The sequence below is a fragment of the Diuraphis noxia genome, unplaced genomic scaffold (genome assembly GCF_037042655.1).
Source record: "Diuraphis noxia isolate RWA-SAM2 unplaced genomic scaffold, SU_Dnox_SAM2 contig0002, whole genome shotgun sequence".
Taxonomy (NCBI): Eukaryota; Metazoa; Arthropoda; class Insecta; order Hemiptera; family Aphididae; genus Diuraphis; species Diuraphis noxia.
The window spans coordinates 75,378,539-75,402,466 of NW_028301712.1; the positions used below are offsets into that span (position 1 = coordinate 75,378,539).

Here is a 23,928-nt window from a genome sequence, read left to right on the forward strand (position 1 = left end):
TCTATTAAAATAATATGTTATCAGATTGAAAAAAAAAAACATTATTATCAGTACCTACATTATTTTTATGTATGTATACTCTATGTACTCGTAATATAAACTACATTTGATTATCATCATTGATATTTGTTTACATAATGATCGAAGTGTTTGCGAGCTGAGCGAAATCAAAACCGGTTCGTTGGTAATTGCTATATAATATTATTTAAAACCACTATGGTAGTAGGTATGATAGTGGTATACTCAATCTAGGCTACACAAGCATGTTAGTATTCGTCGGTCGGTGGTCCTGCACTCAGCTCCATAATCATGGTGAACGCCGGTTCTCTAGGCGCGACGTGGATCGCGTTCGCGTGCTGTTTGTGTTTCGTCATAACGTACGACAGTAAGTCATGATTTTTGTATTTCCTTTCACACATTTTCTGCGATTATTAGAAATCCAAAAAGAGGCTTTTTCCACATCGATTATTTTAATCAGCTAACAAGAGTAGTATGTACTTACTAACAACTCTGGATTACAAAAACTTTGTAACGACTACTGACTTGAAGTTACTTACCACAAACTTTTACACGTATGATAAGAACTAAAGTTTAAACTACTCTTGTAAGACAATTTTAAAACTGTGAAAAATTGACCACATTTTTATATACACTTATAATTTTCACACAAATCAATTTACTTTGTTCAATTAATAGGTGCGAAATATGCGCTTCACTGTTAAAATGATTTAAATTTTATCCGAGTTTTTATCACTTATACATTGAACTACTGTTGTAGGTTGTTAGTGATAATATGCGTCACTGCGACTATTTGTTTCGATTTCAAATTTATATTTAATACAAGTACTATATAAGTAATCGGTAAATCATTGTAAATAAATAAAACTTTTAAAATATTGTAATGTATGTTTGTAGTTTTCTTCGGCTGGTTAAGTTTTTATTTGATTATAAACACCATAATCATTATTAGGTATTAAATAATAATACGATAATAATTATATAACAAACATATTAAGTTTTTTATGTTTTGTGCCAAAACATCACCTTAGCGGATTTTAGTAATCACTGCAAATAAGGATTGTATAATTTTATTCTATTTGAAACATTGAAAGCATACCTCCGTTATATTAAATATGCTTGTTTAGCGCAATCAAAATCGCATTAATGATATTGTGATATTATCCTTCAACATTATAATTTGGTGTTTTGAATCTCTACTTCTAGAAAAATCTAAAAACGATTTTTTCTATAAGTATTATTGAAAATATATTTCTAATCATTTAAATTTAAGGTGATGATGTTAGTGTTTTTTATTATTTGAAAAAGTTTCTAAAAAAAAAAAAAAACATTGTCGATTTACTCAAAATTTACCAACTTATTAAAATTTACGTAATAGTCAACGTTGAATTTTAAATATTTATGAAATGCTGATATCATTCTATGAAGGTGCCAAAACAAACACATTAAGTTGCTGGATGATTTTTTTTTCAGTTTTTACTCGTAATGCAATCAACTTGATCGTTACAAAGGTAAAGGCACTATAAATCGCATTATGCACTCTATCCTTGGTTTTTTTTTTATTTAACTCTAACGTGAGTCGACTACATGTATCACATATTCTTTATAGCGTCTTCCAAGTTTTCGGAACTTCGTATAAAATGGGGAAAAAATAATGAAATTATTATGTCCTTTGAATATCATTCGTCTGCGGGGAAAAAATACGACCGTAAATAACATACTTAATACTCAAGGGAAATCATATGATGGTTTAAAACTTTGCCGAAAATTAATACTCACTGTTTTATTTTTGATTTTTACCGACTATTTAAAAAAAAATATATTATAGAACACTATTTGATATTAACATACTAAACCTACTTTTAATACACCAAAATTAAATCTTGTGTAAGTACATATTTTTGTAGTGCCTTATTGGAATTAGTTCGTAAGATATAAAATAATTATAATGTCTGTGATCGAATAGTTACAAAATCTCAAAAATTAAAGACAGGCACAAAAAAACACGCATCATTGTAAAATCAACATTTATCAACCTATAGTTTTGCTAAAAATCTACAATTACGGAACACATTGATTAGACAAGAATAATTAATACGCATACGTACAAAAAGTATATTATTATAAGTTTAATGCTAAATTAAAATTATACATATACCAAGTAAATACCTAATGTAATGTCATACAAAACAAGCATCTAATATAATTTTAAAACTGAAAATTCGTACAAAAAATATATTATATTTAGACAACCTATGGAAAACGTGTAGTTACATTAAAATTGGCTTGTTTTAACGACTACCTATTATTAAAATATTAACTTCAATGATAATAATATTAGGTATTAGTCTTTGAACATCGACTGTACAGAACGAATTCTGATTTTGTTTTGTTATTGCTCATTATAAGTATATTTTGTGATTGTGGATATTAAGATGCAATGCGATAAACTTAGTAGATATTGAGTAATAAAGGTGCCGATTACAATGTTATGTACCTACCGTATACCATAGATATATAATTATGAAACGGTGATTTGTTTTTTCGGTAACCTATGCCAGAAAATATGACGTGTTTATTAGGTTGGTTGTCATCAACGATGTCCAGTGAATATAGTCATGTAATATTTACACAAAAGAGCCGAATTTCAGTGTCTAAGGGTAAAACTCGTGAACACAGTGGCTTAGATAATGCTGATTATTATTGCAAGTTTGAGCTCCTTGATTCCAGAGATTTCAGATCTACATACGATCATCTTTTTTATTCGTAAATAAAATCGCTACCGTTTACATATCTTAGTTTTGTAATCTTCGTCTGGCACATTCACGTTAATGAAACTTGGTATATTGTAGCTTGCTGTGGTTGAGTACTAGTAGGTAGATACTCCCCATTTAACGAATTGATTGAATAGTAAATAAAAAATATGTTTTGTAAAAAAAAAACATCGTTATTGATGGTGCAAATTATTAATTCACGCCTGATTAAAAATTAAAAAATATATTTTACATATATTTTACTTTGATAACTCATCAATATTATAAGACATTATATACCCCTAACGTTTTTACATTATCTTTTTAGAGTATAGTACAGTCAAGACGTGTAAATAGAATGTATTCAGTTAATATTATCAAGGACATGAAGCATGGCTCTATTTAATCTACGCTTTTGCATGCAATGTGATAAAGTGATAAACTTCAAATTTAACAGAGTAAAACTCTTAGGATCAGAAAAAAAGAAACTCGAGAAAAAAAATTGATCATATTGGCTTTTGAATTTTTTATATGAAATAATGATATATAATTTAGCACCCATTGGCTTTAATTGGTGGCTTGCCATCGATGCCACGTTGTGTATCAGCCAAGTGAGGAAACGATAATATTGTATGTATCGTACTAGAGATACTTACTGGGAAAGTGCGACGAGGCGACTTCTTTGACGAGGGAACACGCGCGAAAGTGAAAATATTGTTAGGTTTGTCGGTGGTGGCGGTGGTGGCTCATTTGTAGAAATTTTCTAAATTGAAACGAACGACTTACTCAAGAACAAAGTAATTTCCACAGATTAAGTGAAAGAAAACGACGATAGGTAGTATATAGTGTAAAAAGAGCGAACGGTGTGTCGGTGTTAGGGGAAAAAACGCGGTCTAAATGTCACGCAATAAATCGTACCGGGTTTTTCGTGAACTCACACACCGGCGTGTCTTGAAAAAATAAAAAATAAATACACACAAAGAAACTGAAAAGTTTAGATGATAATAAACTGCCGGCGGTGCAAACTTTAACCGCTGCTGCCGACCGCAAAATCCAGTCATTCGCGGTATTTTCTCGCATAACACATCTTCAGACTATCATAACAATATTATATTATGGGTATTATTGTTATACCCTGTGTCATGATGACCGTTTTATTTAACTACTCATATTACCTGTTATTATTATTATTATATTTCTGCTATTCATTTTCAGGTGGTAATGTATGTTGTTCGCACGCAGCCGACGCCAAAGAGTACACGGAACAAGGTTAATTAATTATTATTATTATTGTTTTCAACTATGCTTGAATCATTATCCATTCATTTTTAATTAATATTGTTATATTTGTTTGCCATCGAATGGTTTTGATTCGAACACGTTCAGATGCTCATAACTCAAAATGATAGTTGGATTCGCTTTTTAGTTAGTTCCACATATTGTAACAAAATATTGTAAATTTAAATATTTTATTTTACGTATTTTTTAAATTATAAATTAAGAGATGTTTAATTTAATAAATATCAAGTACAGTAATGTGAGTGTCTATTTAAAAAAAGTTGAAAAACATTAGTCATAAAATATTCAGAATTAAAAAACTTAAAAGCCTGTGCTATATAGTAAGGTATGGAAATAAAAAGTTTCGATTTTAAATTCTGTGTGAAGCAATTAATGTAGGGGTTTTAAAATTATGCATATCTTTTTTATAAATTATTTTTCTCTTGGTCATATAAAATATTAATCTAGAATTTTATAAACGTGGATATTTCCACATTTGGATATCAGCTTTCATTTTTTAGATTTATTAATAACATGAATTATAAAAATAATAATATAGGTATACATATGCTATCGCCTAATATACTGATAGTATTATCAACATATTGTATAACTAATGTAATGTTGAGGGATCACCTGTGTTCATATAGGTTATTCAATATGATTTTATGTAACCTATTTATTTATGAATTGATTATTAATAGCTACAGCACTCATGATGTACAATAGTATATTTATAATTAAGATGAAGTTTATTTAAAAGCCCGTAAATAAAGCTGTGTAAATGTAAAATACAATATATTAATTAAATAATTGTATATTATGCACTTACAGTTCATTTATTTTTCCTAAGGTCAATGTCCTCAGCGCACTATTGCTATTTCCTTTTTTTCTCTCCGATCGGACACAACACATTCAATTTGCGTTCTATCTCGTATTTTTAGCTTTAATATTGCTGTAAATCGACTTATCATCAAAATTTAATTCAAGCATATTATTTGTATATGAACAATGGATTTTTTTTAGTGATATTTCAATTTTCACGCGAATTCCGAGTATGTAAAATATTGCAATTTAAAAATGCTCATATCCAACTTTAAAATTGAAATACCCCATAAAATCCAGCATACTTACACATTGTTCTTAACTTGAAGTTTGATAATAAGTTGATTCACACTAATACCAAAGCTTACGACGCAAGATTGATTTTGCTAAACGCAAATTTTATATGTCATGCGTAGGCTAGAGAAAGTAAACTACTAGTGCACTGACGCCTGACATACTATTTGTTTTTAAATTATTAAACCTTCATAAATCTTAACTATAAATTATTAAATATTAGTAATAACTAATAACTTATTATATTTAAATAGGTAAATAAATAATCGGTTAAATTAATATAAACAACTCCGTGGGGAACATCGTCTGCTGTTAAAATCCCCTAGTATTACATGCACCCAGAAATAAATCAGAAAAATAATAATCGAGAAATCAAAATGATCAAACCTAAAAAAAAAAATGTATACTAGATTAATTTTGTAGAGTCACGCTGAATCACGATTTTCACTCATATCTTGCTAAGATCTTAAATAACTGAAATTTTATTTATTTTTTAGATAATTTGATAGCATACATTTTTTTAAATTGTGTATTCCAAAAAAGAAAAGTTGCTTAATATTTAAAATTTCGAACGACCTGTTAATTAGTTATAAGTATTGATGAGTGGAGTATAGTAGCATTGGAAGGATATCCTGAAAATATCGGTATACTACCTACTCCATTCGTTAAAACTTTAATACTTATAACTTATATAAGTTATAACTAATTTTCTACATTGTTAGAAATTGAATGTTTATAAATCAAAATTCTATGAAGAAATATTTGAATATGAAATCAAAATGTATATTATTGTATATTATTCATTCAATAAAATCAAAACTTAAAATAATAGCCATAAAAATAGTAAAATATATCATGTATTTTTTCAAAACAATTTATTTCAAAATGTATAATATGAAAAATATTTTCAAAGCTTTAGGAAATATTTGTTATGAGTTTTAAAATATTGTGTATGTATTTATTCATTTTTTTAAATATTGTATAATTTACGTGCCTTATAAGTAAAAATACAAATAGGTACCTACGTGTAAATATCAATTTTTGCATCATCTATTTTAATCGTCTTAATACATAAATAAGTGTAAATCATGACTTATATTTGGATCATTGTTATACCATATTATTATATCTCACTAAGATGAATGATTTTTCGAAAATTTGCAAAACTGTTAAATTATTCATGTTTAAAATTTTGACGCTTATCTAAGTATATAATAAATATAAAATTAATTTTACTAGGTTTGCAACCTTCAAAATATTAATATACCTAAGTTTAATTATAAAAATTAATATCATCTTTACTTTGAAGCTTTAGAATTTAAAATAGTATAGAAATAAGTGAATTTTATTTTGACGTGTATACGTTAACATAATATGTATGACAATTTTGTGCTAACAACGAAAACACGTTAGCTAACCAAACGATAGGTGGTAACGACCAATATCAAAAATTACTTGTCTAATTTCAATAAAAGTTATAAAAATCGATTCATTTATTTTGTTATGTAATATAAACGATTGCCATTGATTACAGATTATATGTGTAACAATGATGATTATTAAAAATATGGATTATAGATAATGAAAATTTTTAAGATATTTAAATAAATAAAAAAAAAAATTGCATGAGTTCTAACTGGCTCACAGCTCTAAAGTTTTTAAATTTTTATTTAAAAATATTAATTGTGAAGATTTATATTTCAATATTATCAATTTGTTTGGAATTCGTTGACAGTTTTTATTTTATTTTATACTAGAATAAGTTATCTTTTTTCGTATGTTTGATATGTTTTTTTTATTACTTTAAACCTACATAATACAATACACATGTACTTAGTACAGTTTACAGCATACATTTACAATATAGTTTTAGATACCAAATTCTATTTCAACTTAATATTTTTCCGTTGTTACCACCAATATTCTTTTTAGAATCTTTTTTGCCTACTAAATTCCCTTTTAAAATTATTTCAAATATTCTTGAAACAATTACATTACATATTGCTCTCGACTTTCAACAAAACCAAATCATCTGAAAGAAATTCACTCACGTTCACCATTGTACAACTGGCACTCGTTAAAGTCGGACTTAAGTCTCAAGTGAATTGTTATTTCACGGAACATCATACATGTATAATATTGTATATATAATATGTATATATATTATATATATGTAAAGACAAAAATAAAAAAATAACAGCTTGAATTTTTTTTTCTTGTAGACAAACAGTACTGGATCAAAAACGGTAAGGAGAAGGTGACCGAGAAAGTCAAGTACGTGAATAAAAGAGGCGTCGCCAAAAATATAATCATGTTCCTGGGTGACGGTATGTCGTTGACTACGTTGACGGCATCGCGTATCTACAAAGGTCAAATGGAAAAACGTTCTGGCGAGAATGAGTACTTGAGTTTTGAGAAATTCCCATTTGTTGGCATGTCAAAGGTGATATTGAAATAAAAATATAAAAATAAAATTCGAACATACTTATTTACCAATATCACCACTGAATATAATTTAATTTTTAAAACCATTAATATTTACTCCACCGGATGACACATGGTCATACCTTATATTATAGATCAATATTTACATTGATCGAAATTTTGAATTGTAGCCGAAATCTGTAACATTGATTTTAATTATGTTATTGTGAAGTCAACAAAATGTATACACTCATGGGGTTAGAACGTTAATTATGCCAAAAAAGTATAATCATTTTTATGTAAATCAGCATTCATACAATTAATTTTATTCGTCTACAGATTTTCATAAAAATATTTTTTTAATTGCTTGAACATTTTCGTACGTTTTAGATCAATATAAATTATACATATTATGATATTACATCACAACATAGGTTATTGTACCTATAACATTCGATTGGAAAACTTAGATACAAATATGTTTATCATTATGCCAGTTAAAAATTTGATAGCTTTATATTTAAAATAAATTTCAATTGGTTCAATTTAATTTATTATAAGCTAAGTAGGTACATAATTTCGATTCTTCAACAAAAATCATCGATAATTTAAGTTAAATATCATATGTGAACATGCAGCATGTTACATGCTTATCTGCTTTTGATTGTTGTACTGTATTTAAAACTTCAAATAAAATAGTTAAAAATGATATCATCCGTTTCAATATTTATTTTGGTGAATTAAATATTGGCGTTTGTTTAATCGTAAATATTTTGAATAGATACCTAGTTAATTAAATTAAAACTTATACATTTTAGGAGGTACTTGGATATTTTATAATAATATTATAGGGTAAATTTTAAAAATATAAAATATAAATTACAAAAATGGAACTAGTCTTGTTTTCTTCAGAAGAGTTGAGCATTACATACTTTTTAATTTAAAAGTGATGACATTTTTGAAACTATACTATATTCTAGTATATTGTTTTACAACATAAATGCTATAAGTACTTAAAAAGCTTTTCATTTGTTGTATATAAAAATAAATAATTTAAAATTCGATATATTTGAAATGTATGTTTAATGCAATATACTATAAGGTAAAGAATAAAAATAACTAAAAATTGTTTGTAAAATATCTTTATTTCACATTAAATATAAATCCGTAATTACTTCATTTTACATAAACATAATGGGTGTACTACAACTGTACTATGATATTTTAAAACAATAGCCAAATATATAATATATTTTTTATTGTTCTTTATTAAAATGAGCATTATCATCACCTAACTTTTAGTTTTGTGTACTATTAATTTTAATGGTAATTTAATTTAAATTGTTGATAAATTCGTTATCTGACAATTTTGTCACTGTTGATGACAAGGGTAATGGTGTTAATTATTAGAGACCTAAGAAAAATGTGGTCAAAGTGCAAAGGTATTATGCATAATTAAATGTGCGGTGACAGGGATGACAGCTGTCAAAAACAGTGCGTTATGTGGAGGAGAATCCTAAATAAATAATAAACAAAACAGCTGGTGATTAAAATCACAGTTATAAGGGCAATTGAAACGTAAAAATCAAAATCAAATGCTTTAATTGATTTCAATTATTGCAATCATTTCTGTTAAATATTTTAAATAAACATAATATAAACACGTAGGTACTATATATTCATTGTTTAAGTATTTGATTAAACTATCAAAAATCACGAATTATATTAAACGTTAATAAGAGAAACAGAAAAGATTATCAAACCTCCATAAAGGTATATAATATTTTATAATAAACATGAACTTTTATTTAACTGTTATATGACAACAAAGAGTAATCGAATATTAAACAGCGGGTAAATGGATGTCGCTCTGCTGTACATTATGTGGTGGGGTGGACCTCTGACTAGGGTAGGTTAGATTTGAATGCAATGATAGGTATCATTGTATACGAAAAACGATTCTGAACGGAGATGATTTGTCAGTCTAGGATATTTTATATTTAAATATTGTCATGTATTCTATTTTGAAACAAATATTTTATTTTTCAATCAGGACGCATTTTGCAAAAGGTATGGTTAATCAATTTTTCCAAAAAAAATTCATGTAGTTATCATAATTCCTCATAATAATATACCTGATTTCATAAAAATTTAAAACTCAAACACTCAAAACATTTTTCCTATAATGACGCTTCGAGTTTTCTCTATAGCTACTTGAAGAAAAACTTATGGAAAACTTAGGGTTGTATTTTTAATCCTTAGTTATGAACACAAACATTTTTATGATTTTTCAACTTCAAAATAATTGGCAAATGTTCATGGTTTTGACGAATTTTTGTCAATATTTGAACTTCAAATGCTAATAAAAAAAAATTGTGCCTATGTATTCTTTTATTTTTTTAATCACTATAAGAATAACTTATGAGAAACTTTGTATTACATTTTAAAGTATTTTGATTGGGCCAAACAAACATTATCGACACTTCAAAAAATAATTTCAGTTGTTTATAAATATCTCGAAAAAAGTCAAAATATTTTGAAAATTAAATCATGTAAAGAAAATGCCAATCTAAATAACTGGTAAAATTTTCAAGTATACTTTTTGAATACCTAATCACAAATATTTAAAATCGTTTCAGGATAAATCGTTATCGTTACGCTATTTCGTAAAAATATAAAATTCAAACGCACTTAAAATTTGTCCTATAACGATGCTTCGAGTTTTCTCTTTAGCTACTTGAAGGAAAACTTATAGAAAACTTAGTGTTGTATTTTTAATCCTTAGTTAATGACACAAACAATTTTATGATTTTTAAATTTCAAAATAATTTGCAAATTTTCGACAGATTTCGTAAAAATTTGAACTATAAACACTTATAAAAAAAAAATGTGACTTACACATTTTTTTTTATAAGCATTCAACATTTGAATTTTGACAACATGTGTGAAAAATCACAAAAATCTCGAAAATTCGCGAATTATTTTAATCTAGAAATTCATAAAAAATTTTCTTTTTAAATCTAAGATTTGAAAATTTTTAATAATCTATAATATATTCTAGACAGATAAATTGTCTTCGCTCAGAATCGTTTTTCGTATACAATGAAATAATATCATTGGATTCAAATTTAATTCCATCCGTAACCCACTTGTGACCTACTGTACAGCAGAGCGACATCCACGACTAAAGTGAATCTAGTTGATACTTTGGGGAGTCAATATTAAAAATTTTTCAATATTTTTCTAAATAATCGGGATAAACAAACTAAAAATTAAGGGAAAAACAGGAAATTTTATGTACAGTCAATTCAAACAGTTCAATTCGACAAAATCAAATGAAACAAAATTTTGATTTTTGATGTAACTTTAAAACAAATGACCTTTGATTAATGATTTTTTCACCGAATGTTTATATAAGTATATTCTATCCACCATGAAATTTTCAAAAAATTTTGACTTAAGTTAAAGTATTCATAGGTATATGCAATTTTCGATCATTATTAGTTTTTTTTAAATTAATATCGATAAAAATTAATTTTTTGGGTAGAAAATCTTGAAAATGTAATACAAGGCTCTTAAAATATTGTTACAATGTGATGTTGTATCAAGTGCAATCTCTGGCGACCCACTTAATCCGTTATCGTGCCACTAATTGTTTTAGACTTATTGCGTGGACAAACAAGTGGCTGACTCGGCATGTACGGCTACCGCTTACCTATCGGGCGTGAAGACCAACTACGAGACTATCGGTATATCTGCCTCGGTGAAGCTCAACGACTGTCCCGGGTCGATGGCGCCTGAAAACCGGACGGACTCAATAGCCGACTGGTCGATAGCTGCGGGAAAAGCCGTCGGGCTGGTAACCACGACACGGGTAACGCACGCGTCCCCAGCCGGGGTGTTCGCGCATTCGGCCAACAGGAACTGGGAATCAGACGCCGATCTGGCGAAGGCGGCAAACCTGACGGACGTAACACATTGCGAGGATATCGCCAAACAGTTGATCACCAGAAGCCCTGGGATAGACATAAAGGTGAGTATATGCCAATGTGGTTATAGTAATATTGATGCACTGATTTTGATTTTTCAGAAGACTTCGTGTATACCTGCATGTACACTACTTTGTTTGACCTTTTAGATTCTGAACGAAGTGATGAATGTATTGATTTTACAATGATGTGTGTTTTTTGTTTATTTATGTGTCTGTGTACAGCATAACTAGTCGAAATAATGCTTCAATTTCAAACTTTGGAGGTGGTTTTTGATGTAAAAGTGAATATTCTTGGTGCATTATAGAGGTTAAAAGTAAACATTTTCCAACAGTTTTCAAAAAATCGAGAAAAACAAAAAAAAAGTGACAGAAAAACGGGAATTTTTACGACGAAAAATCAGTTTTCGACCAAATCGATTTTTTTATATGGTTGTAATTCAAAAACTAATCACTGTAAATACTTGAAATTTTCACCAAATGTTAATGTTAGTGATATCTATATATAGTTTAATTTTCAAACATTTTTGACTTTTTTTTTGAGTCATTTATAGACCACTGAAATTTTCAATTTTTTTGAGAATTTTTTTTTGAAGTGTCGGTAAAAAAATGTTGGATAACCAAAAAAACATGAAAATTTAATACAAGGTTCCTTATGAGTTGTTATAATTGTAGCTAAAAATAAATTAAAAACCGTTAGTCACAATTTTTTTTTATAAGCGTTTATAGTTCAAATTCTTACGAAATCTGTCGAAAATTTGCAAATTATTTTGAAGTTTAAAAATCATAAAATTGTTTGTGTTTATAACTAAGGATTAAAAATACAACACTAAGTTTTCTATAAGTTTTCCTTCAAGTAGCTAAAGAGAAAACTCGAAGCATCATAATAGGAAAAATTTTAAGTGCGTTTGAATTTTAAATTTTTTCGAAATAGCGTAACGATAACGATTTATCCTGAAACGGTTTTAAATATTTGTAATTATTCAAAAAGTATAAGTCGTAGATACTTGAAAATTTCACAAGTTATTTAGATTTGCACTTTCTTTACATAATTTAATTTTCAAAATATTTTGACTTTTTTTAAGATATTTATAGACAACTGAAATTTTCAATTTTTCTGAAAATTTTCTTTTGAAGTGTCGATAAAATTTTTTTGGCCCTATCAAAATACTTTAAAATCTTTTACAAAGTTTCTCATAAGTTATTCTTATAGTAATTAAAAAATTATAAAAATATATAGGCACAATTTTTTTAAATTAGCATTTGAAGTTCAAATATTGACTTAATACTTAATATTTACGGCAATTTTCAAATCATCTTAGATAGAAATTCATAAAAGTTTTTCTTTTTAGATCTAAGATTTGAAAATTTAATACAAGGCTCGCTCCTAACATATTTTTACAATATTATTTGAAAAATAAAAGAAATATATAGTCACACATTTTTTTTATAAGCATTTAAAATTCAAATTTTGACTAAATACGTAAAAATTACGGCAATGTTCAAATTATCTTAGATAGTAATTCATAAAAGTTTTTCTTTTTAAATCTAAGATTTGAAAATTTAATACAAGGCTCCTATCATATTTTTATAATAGCAGTTGAAAAATAAAATAAATATATATGAATAATTTTTTTTTTAAAGCATTCAAAGTTTGAATTTTGACAAAATATATAAAAATCACGAAAATTCGCAAATTATTTTAAGCTAGAAATTCATAAAAATTTTTCTTTTTAAATCTAAGATTTGAAAATTTTTAATAATCTATAATATATTCTATTCAGATAAACCGTCTCCGTTCAGAATCGTTGTTCGTATACAATGATACCTATCATTGCATTCAAATTTAACCTACCTTAGTCAGAGGTCCACCCCACCCCCAATGTACAGCACAGCGATTCTGACTTACCTGCTTTTTTTTAAATTGTAACTAGCTACCAATTTTGGCTGAGGGTGAGTTGCGGCCCGACCTTTCGTTTCCGGTGTTGGAGACCGGTGAATTCCGGCCCGATAATATTTTAGGTATAGGTTAGTTGCGGCCCGAATAATTATCATTACATATGTACACATTACTTACTTATATAATATATATTATATTGTATACCTATTACCTATAATGTATCGTATAAACGAATAATGATAAACGAAATGTTCAATACGTATGGGAAGTTATATTTTTGTATATAATATGATAAAGATAATATAGATCGTTTTATCGTATTATCTGCTATCTATGACTTACATTATGAATGCTTTGATTTTTTTTGGGCATTATCATCATAATATATTACACCAATTATACTTTTATTTATTATTTAATATAATGTCATAATATTAATATATTATATTATATTCAATAATTTTATGAATACTTTTATTTTATTTACGACCAATATTAATATATATAAGTACGACAATTTATTCTAGAAAATACCTACATAATATTGTGATGTTTATATACTATTACTATATATAGACATATAGTATATAATATATATATATATATATATATATATATGTAATATATACATTATTGTATGGCCGCAACTCGTACGTTATTTAGGGTTTGGGCCGCAACTCACCAACACTGCCAATTTTAATGATTATGATTTCCGTGACCTATGTCAGACTTGATAAGTGTGAAGGCACAAAATACAAGTATAGAGAGTATCGCTGAATTATACTGATTTATTTTTATACAATATAGGTAGGTATACTATTAAATAATACATTTTTGACCTAAACAAAATTTAATAAAAAATAACATTATTTCCTTAATTTCCATTTTCTTATATTATCATATGTATTCAATTCAAATTTAATTCTAACTTATTACTGTCGATCATTTACCTGTAGTTTACCACTGAATGATATTTCTACAAGACACTTGATGATCACTAAAACTAAATTAATTTTTTTACAGACAAACGGATATATCCTGCTCAGTCCTTGATACTGTGCATTACAAATTACAATCGTCACTCATAGTTTTATAGAATGGGACGTGTTATTTTGTAATATTAATTAGAGCAATAACATCTCGTTGAGATCAGTTTATTATTGATTGTTGTTTTGCGTTTTTCCTTTTTAACTCTAAGTCTAAATTTAGATTCATAACAAGAAAAACTTAATAATATTTAAACATACCTATTTAATGTGTTTTAATCTTTCAATTTTTATAGTAAAAAATAACAATACATATGTCGTAATGTTGTTTAAGGTTATACAAACTAATTAATGAAAATATAAACGATTCAATAAAAAATTATTATAAATTAAATTATTGATTTTCAGGTAATACTTGGTGGAGGTCGCAAAATGTTTTTTCTTAATGACACAGATCAGAAAGGATCAAGAATGGATATGGATCTCGTAGAATTTTGGAAGAAAGATAAGGCGGAACGTTTCGGAAAAGATAAATCAGCATATGTTGAAAACAAGGAACAACTATTAAATGTTGACCCTTCTAAGACCGATTATTTACTGGGTAAGCAGATACGTTTAATATTTCTTGTTTATTATATTATAATATATTTATATGAATATACAATGTATAAAATATTTCATGCGTGGTTAATCCAAAACAAATGGAAAAAAGTATTACATAATATTTTATCAAGTACCTAATTTGTCTTAACAATTTAAATTTTATTTTTTTCGTCCTTTGATGTCTTTCCCATTTTTTTAGATGTGGGGAGAAGTTGATCAATTTTTTAAGTCCATCAAGTAAAATAAATAATCAATTTGGTAAAGAAATGTGTATTACACGGCTTTTTGAAGCCTCTTAAAGTTTATAAAAAGTGTTAATATTTCTTTATTCCGGTTAGGGTATTTCAAACAGTTTAGTTTTACATCATAAAAACTAATCAGACATTTTTAAATTCCACATAAACTACAACAGAGATAAGATTTTATGTTAATATTTGAATAATTCGAATTTCTTACGTTTTAGGCCTTTTTGAGAGTATGCATATGAAATATCATTTGAAAGCAGACGCTAGTAAACAACCCACTTTGGAGGAAATGACTAAAAAAGCCATAGAAATTTTGCAGAAAGAAGAAAATGGATTTTTCCTGTTCGTCGAGGGTGGTCTCATTGATGCTGGCCATCACCAAACTACTGCCAGGTTAGCGCTGGACGAGACAGTTGAGTTGTCTAAAGCCGTCCAACAAGCTGTTGATATGACCAGCGAAGACGACACACTGATCGTCGTCACGTCTGATCACTCACATACCATGACAATGGCAGGTTACCCGGTCAGGGGTAACGACATCTTAGACCTTTCGGGGTCTCTTGGGAGCGACAAATTGCCGTACACTACACTCAGCTACGCCAATGGTCCGGAAAATCTGCAGCCTGATGTGAATTGCGCCCGTCAGGATTTGTCCAAAGTCGACAAAAGTAATTTTTTTTAAACTGTTAACGCCATATTGGTTATTCTGAACGCTTAAAGGCGTATCGTAAATCGTCATCGCCTCGATCGTTATAATACCATGTGATATTATCGTAAGCCCACGACGGTGAATGACAATGAGTCTAAATATTTATTTGTATTACTAAAATATTTTGTCATCGGCTTGTACTCAAAAATTGCATGACGACATTGGAACATATCATATATGCATTTGTCGTCGTCTGTGACGCACATACATTACATTGATAGATAACGCATTAGAAAATTTTCAAAATCTATTTTGCAAAGCTAATTTCGTGATTTTTACAGCCAAAATAAACTATACAATAGAATTTTACTTTTACTTTTGAAAGTAAATTCACTGTACAACAAATGGCTAGATCATAGATATGACTACACGCATGTAGTAACGGTAGGGCAATATTTTTCGATGATAAAAATTTTATTTTTAGAAAAAATATTCGATTAAGCTATATGGATTATACATACTAGGTATAGTTATTACTATAAATGTAAGTACAGTTTTTCATAAGATTTAATTTATTTCTTAAATTTTTGATATTGGATTCGTTGTTATTAAATGAAAAATATACAAAAGTATTAAAAATATAAAAACATGCTTGAAATCTTTTAAAACCATGCTCATAAAACTAAGCACAAATCATCAGTCAATTATAGAACGATTTTCAATCGTATTTCGTAGAAGTACTTTTAAATATATTGAGTATTTAATTCTAAAAATAATTTTTTCAGTAAAATTTGAGTTTATTATGAAAAAATCGTTCGAACATTGTATAAAATAAATTGTGTATAAGTCTAAATGAAAAATTTTAAGTTACGAGTTAGCTTAATTAGGTACCATACTATTATATCTATATTACACTTAATAAATGTACTGCGTCACTGCGAGACGTATAATAATCTTAGATTATTGATATAATTTATCACATACCTACTAGTATTGAAGCGATGAATGTATTGGTTTTCAAAAATGTGTTTCATGGCTCAACTTTTGAGTACAAATTCAGTGAAATCTTTAAATTTTAAGGAGAATATTGTAGAAAATTAAGTCTAATTTGTACTTTTAGTTGGAAGTCAAATGTCCAGGAATTTTCAAAATAATTTATCGTAAAATTCTAATAATTTAAAACTTTTTTTTTTTTCATTTATTTAATAATTTAATGTTTCAGCATATTAATCATGCTTTTACAAGTTTAGATTAGGGTTTACAAATAGAATATGGAATGGGGATTGTAGATAATTTTAATGAGGTATTTAAAACTTTAATTACTTAAGTCACTCAATGGTTTTAAAGAAATTCATACGACATATTATTTTAAAATAGTTTATTTCATATTTACGTTTCCCAAAGTTATATTCGTATATTTACAATTTAATATGATAATAAGAACAATATATCCTTTTTGCATGAAAAAAAAGTAGTTTGAAAAGTGTTTTCACATTTCAATTTTTCAATGGACAGTTGTATGATAAACGTCAAACATGTATCTCGTATAGTAAGTAGTAAATACAGTAATAAAAAGATAAAATAAATGATTAACAACTATATTTTTAAGTGATATTATTATTTATTACGATATCAGAACCTATAATAATACCTTGTAGTACCGCTTTAATCTTTTCAGCGGAAACAACGTTTATCGTTGGATTATAGTATTATAAGACATAAGTATCAGATCTGAAATTGAAAGTAATATTATTTTATGGTTTCAGAGCGGATTAAGAGAGTTTCATCATTTGATTTAATTTAAAATATCAAGTATCATTCAAATTTTAAAATTTATTTTTCGCCCCTGTGAGATAATTTATACAGGGTGATTTATTTATTCAACTAAATAATTCTATAAGATATTGTGGAAATTTAAAAATTCTGTTCAGTTTGCCATATCATTTTTCTTCATATTTTTGGAAACTTATAGTTTGAACGATTATTAATTGTATTTAAATAATTAATAAATTTCAAGAAATGAATATAGCTCGTTTTATATAATATCTGAATTCACTATTTTATCATTTTTTTGATGTTTATTTTCTTAAATCGGAGACTGAGTCTTAGAGAAAATGATTCGACTAATAACCATAGAAAGTTATTTGAGTTGATACATCGCAAAGCTATTTCACTTATGTCTGGGTTCTTTTGAAGCGTAAATTTAAACGGATATATTCAAAAACGACTTTATTATTGTTCATATAGGTACGCTGTTCACTCATTTGTATGTTAATAAAAAGTTGTTTAGGTATTTTGTTCAATGTGTATACTGCATATTATAATATGTTTCTCTCTTGCATATGTTATAATATAACTTTCAATTCATAAGAAAGTTTTCCACGCAAGTTTGTGAATTTTCAACTGGTCTTACTGTAATGTATGATTTTGTATTTATTTATGGAATAATATATTTAATCTCGGGTTATTGTAATGATTTTAAATTTCAAAAAGTTTGTTAGTAGTATTAATTGAAAATAATAAAACAATATAACTTGTTTTTAAGATTAATATACAATTATAAACAGATGTGAACGTTTATATACGCATATATACCGGGGAATCCATTCAAAGTGGATCAACCATAATAATATCAACAACTATTACGATTTTGAAACTATTTTTTTTGCATAATTTAAAAGCGTTTAAAGCAAACATTTTCTCAGAAAAATAAGTATTTACAATTTTTTTTTTTTTGTTATTATTATTTGATTATTTACTTTATTTAATGACCACATGCATTTTAATTTAGAATATTTAATTGATTATATTATGTATTTAAAGTTTAAAAGAGCGGAAAAGAATGGAACGGAATATGATTACGTCATTAAGTGTTAGGCCATTATTCCCTTCATCTAAACTTTAAATTCTCATAACCAATACACTATAGATACTTGTCCAAAATTTAATTTTGATACAGGTTTCATACTATCTGCTTAGTAATAAACTCATATTGGCCGTTTTCGCTTAAAATTGTTCATCGTATGCAATAGTTTTTCATTGAATTGAAATTTAACGCTAATATTAAATTGATGATTTACTCAACGTCGAGGTACACTCGAAACCTACTGTACATCAGAGCGGTTACCTACTTCTCTCCCTTTTTAATATTTTATACTAAACAATATAATATTATCATTTATATTGATTTAAAAATATGACCTATAGTATATTTAAACTCGTTGAAATTATCAATATAATTTCGGTCCGTATTAGACTAAAAACAATATTGTTCAATAATCTTTTTTTTTTTTTATCTAAGTTCTTTCTTTCGAAAACCGCAATATTGTGAAATAATGTTATAAATTGTTCAACCACACTATCACTCCGATAATATGAACGTGGTTATCAATGTTTCAATGTTATATAATTAATTCTAAAATATATTACACTACAGTTTTAATTACCTAGTTTCAAAGCAATATTCGAATATAACATTGCACGGCCAATATTGCGACAATGATATTCAATATTACCTATCCTATATGATCAACGACGACTGACGAGTAACAATAAAGTAAAAACTAGTCATATTTCCGAAATGAAAATTATAAATGATTGAATCGAGCCAAATTCAGATTAAATCAAAATTCGAACTAAGTTATTGATATTATATTATCAGAATTTTGAATATTAAATCATTTATTTAGAAATCAATTTATCTATGTGTATGTTTAGTTAAAACGTTGATTTTATAATATAAATAATACAACATAAAATCAATGGTTCAAAACATAAATTAAAAATGATTCAAATCGACGTCAAAAGTCAATGTTTGTAAAAGAACTAATAAAAACGTAATTTCTCTTCACCAAATCGGAAACTACACGCTCGGTGACGTGAACAATTACATGCAAAGATTTTGATATTTTTTTTTCAAAAAATAATATTTACTTCTCAGCTTGTAAACTCTTTTTATTATTAATATTAATTGTTTTGATACCTTATATATATTCTGTTTCACATTTACTCATTGTGCCTAAGGTATAGATTGTAAATTTCTTTTAAAAATAAAAAATAAAAAAAACTTCTCAGCTATAAATGAAATGGTAAGAATAGCAAAATCCAAATTATATTTTATGTAGGTTTTTTATATATGTGTAAAATACATATGTATATAAATTAAAATGTGTTTCATTCATTTAGTTTTATGAGTTTAAGGATTTTTGTATAAGTCAGAGGAATGATTGTGGTTCCGTTTTACATAGGTGATATTATTATTAATACAAAAAAATATTACTGGTAAAATATGTATACTCTTATAAATTTAGAGCTGGGCAACAAAATCACTAAAAAATTGATTTAAAAAAATCAAACCGAAATATTGGTCACATAAATGATTTTGATGATTCTAAATTAAAATCATTCAAGAATTTCTCTAAAATTCTTGCTTTAAAAAATTGTCTCGAATATACTTTGAAAAAATTTATTATTTTTAAACGCACTTTTATTTACAAGTGTAAACAAATTAAATGATAGTGTGTGAAATTATCTTAGATCATAATAATATTTTACGAACATACTATAAACAGTATACATATGATAGCATAGTATATAATATTGTAATTTATGCTACATACAATATCTTCTAAGTATGGGGTAAACAATAATAGATAATTTATAAGAGGTAACGACGGCTAGCCATAAACATTACTCGCAACAACATCTTTTTCTACAGAAAAATGAGATACTTACTTTTAACTTTTTCTTATTTTTCTCTTGGTACAGTTTTTCTCTATTATCAAATTAATAGTCACACTTTTATTTATATCTAAATAAATGTCTATCGTTTTCTAGTCTAAAATATTTGTCTTTATATTTGTATGCATGTATATACATGTATATGTAAGTGTAAAATAATATGAAATAAATCAAAACTAAAAATCATTGTGATAAAACAAAATAATTACATAATATGTACCCATTAATTTGTATAATAATTTAGAACTATAAAAAATTCAAATTTGATATACATATAAATGGTTATATATTTTGTTAATTACCTAAATAATTATCTCAATTGAGTTTATAGTATACTCATAATGACATCATAATATAATCGAGTTTCGATAGATTGAATCTTAAAGGGAACACAGATAAAAGCGACTTCTGCATTTTTTGAGTAATATACCTCAAAAACAAATTAAAAACACTTCAAGAGCAAGAATAAAATTCGAGTTATCAAAACTCGACTTTATTGAGATTATTATAGATATAATACTTATTTAATATATTATAACATGAATACTATTGCCTAACAATGTGCGTCATAATCAATTAATTAAGTATTTAAAAAAAAATTATATAGTTTTAATATTATATTTAAAGAAAGTAGACAAGATTCTAGTTCAAAAAAATGTGTGGTTGAAAATGGAAAGTACTTTACTTTTTTTTCACCTGAGGTAAAAGCTAAAGGTTATTTATTTCATTTTCAAGGAAAATAGTTTCACCTGCAGTGGATGGTGACATTATCACACGTTTTTTTTTTTAGTTTTGTGTCAATTTAATATTGTTGAAGGATTTCTTCAATCTATAGCCAACAACTTCCAATTCAATAGGTACAGCCCGCCCCTAATCTTCAAAACATAATTTAGTTAACACTTATATTTAGTATACAATCCAATATGTAATTTTTTATTTTCTCTCTGTAAGGTAATGGCCCCTGTTGCCAAAGGTATAAATATATGCATATTGTTTAAGGCCGCTGACTTTAACCAAAAATCAAAATCAATATATTATAATTTTAATTCAATATGGATTTCGAAAGCTTGTGGAGTTAGAAATCATGACCTGCAGCTCTGCAGACTATATGGGCAGGTAATGTAATTTTCGTTTTCATCATTTTCAGATCAACTGTCATTCATGTATCCACATTTGGTGCCAATGAAAGACGAAACCCACGGGGGTGAAGACGTGATGGTGTTTGCCCGGGGTCCTTGGGCCCACTTATTCTCCGGCAACTACGAACAGAATCTGATACCACTGACAATGGGATTTGCGGCCGGCGTCGGACCGGCTGCCGGCGTGATCGGCGGTCCGGCCGTGTTCACTTCCACCGGCATTGGCTCCGCGGCTGCCTCGCCAACGCTGGTCACGCTTACCGGCGCCTTGCTGATGACGCTATTTGTCCGGCACGCTTGTTCGTAGCCCCCGCACGAAGCGACCGTCGTTCGATCACAATTTTTTTAAAGTTTAATATATTATTCTATGCAATTTTTTATTTTATATCTGTGACATAATACACGTGTCCTTGTCCGTCACGTCATTTGTATAAAATTATATTTCTATATGTATATACAATATATATATACAATCTATATTATATATTATATATATATACATAAAAAGAATGAAAGTAGTAAATTTTTCAAAGATAATATGTGTAAATATTTAAATGATGTATACCTATAAAAATACAAAACTTCTCGTGTTTGCTTTTGGTGGTGAAATGGTTATGTGAAAACAAGTATTAAACGACTTCTCTGGATTACACGTGAAATAAACACGTGTATGGTTTATCTGTTTAATTTAGGTATATACTAGTTATATTACTAATTGATTCGTTGTGTTACATTCGAAACTTTGTTTAACCTTTGGTCTTGCACATATTCTATGAGTGAGCGATAACCTTAAAAAGCGTTATGTTTAGAATATTATACTATATGCAGTTGTAAAAATTATTATATTTGAGTCATTGGGAAAATAGTATTTTGCATCAATTTTAGTACTTGTAATTTTCACTATCAGCAAGTTCATTTAAGTGTTTAGGTATAATATAAACCACACAAAAGTATAATAAAACAACATGTATCTTGTGTCACATCTACATATTAACTTTAATAATCTTTCTCAATGACTGAAAACGAAATAGCACAATCCTATATAATATGCGTCACACTATCAATTTGAGTTGTTGGTATTTATCTGAAAAATTTACCGAACTCATATCAGCTATATACCGGGTGATTATTTTATCATTGAACACTCATTATTTCAAAAATTACTTATGTTTTTGAAAATATTTTTTTACATAGTTTCAAGTTGTTCAAAAACCAACGTTTTTATTAAAAAAAAATTATATTTTAAAATATTTTTTATCCTTATAATTTTTTAAGTTTTTTTACTTTTTTGAGTGTCAACATAGAGTTTTAATTTCATATTCCAAGGCAGAATATTTTTCTAAGTATTTTGATTCATAAAAATTGAATTTAGGACGAGTAGTTTAGGAGTTATAAGTATTTAAAGTTTTGACTAGCGGAGTAGTGGACAAATATTTTGCAGGGTAACCCTACCACTCCACTCTGCCAATCTAAACTTTAAATACTTATAACTCATAAACTACTCGTCCTAAATTTGATTTTTATGAATCAAAACACTTAGAAAAATATTCTGCCTTGGAATATGAAATTAAAACTCTATCTTGTCATTCAAAAAAGTAAAAAACTTAAAAAATGATAAGGATAAAAAAAAATTTTAAATACATTTTTTAAATAAAAACGTTGGTTTTTGAACAACTTGAAACTATGTAAAAAATAGTTTTAAAAACATAAGTAATTTTTGAAATACTGAGTATTCAATGATAAAATAATCACCCGGTATAGTAGGTATAATGCATTAATGCTACACTAATCCATCATGGTTATACACGTGTTCAAAAAAAAAACACTGTCAACCGATAATAAGTGAGATAGAGACGAGACAGGATTGCTTGCCTATGTTAGTGTCGTCATTTGACCATTGCTAATTAGGGGAGGGGTCAAGGTGTGAAATTTTTTTATTTATCTTTATATATAACTCGGCAGCAAAAGCCATTAGTTAATCTATTAAACACTAATTAAAATTATTACAATTTTTTGAGGTTTACATTATGCTACATTATATTAGCAATTACAATTACAATTATATTTGATCTATAAGGTTGTTTAG

At 27.1% G+C, this 23,928-nt stretch overlaps 2 protein-coding genes across 3 annotated transcripts in view; one reads left to right on the top strand and one right to left on the bottom strand.

The window, feature by feature from the left end:
• The window catches only part of DIP-beta (Dpr-interacting protein beta), a 217,546-nt gene that overhangs the window by 55,863 nt on the left and 137,755 nt on the right, over positions 1-23,928 (bottom strand). The window lies entirely within an intron of this gene.
• LOC107162730 (membrane-bound alkaline phosphatase-like) lies at positions 228-22,262 on the top strand. Its single transcript, XM_089218341.1, has 7 exons — positions 228-385; positions 3,987-4,040; positions 7,391-7,611; positions 11,254-11,625; positions 14,875-15,067; positions 15,533-15,982; positions 21,851-22,262. Exons 1-7 carry the CDS (start codon positions 310-312, stop codon positions 22,147-22,149), a joined length of 1,665 nt encoding a protein of 554 aa, XP_089074467.1. The 5' UTR covers positions 228-309; the 3' UTR covers positions 22,150-22,262.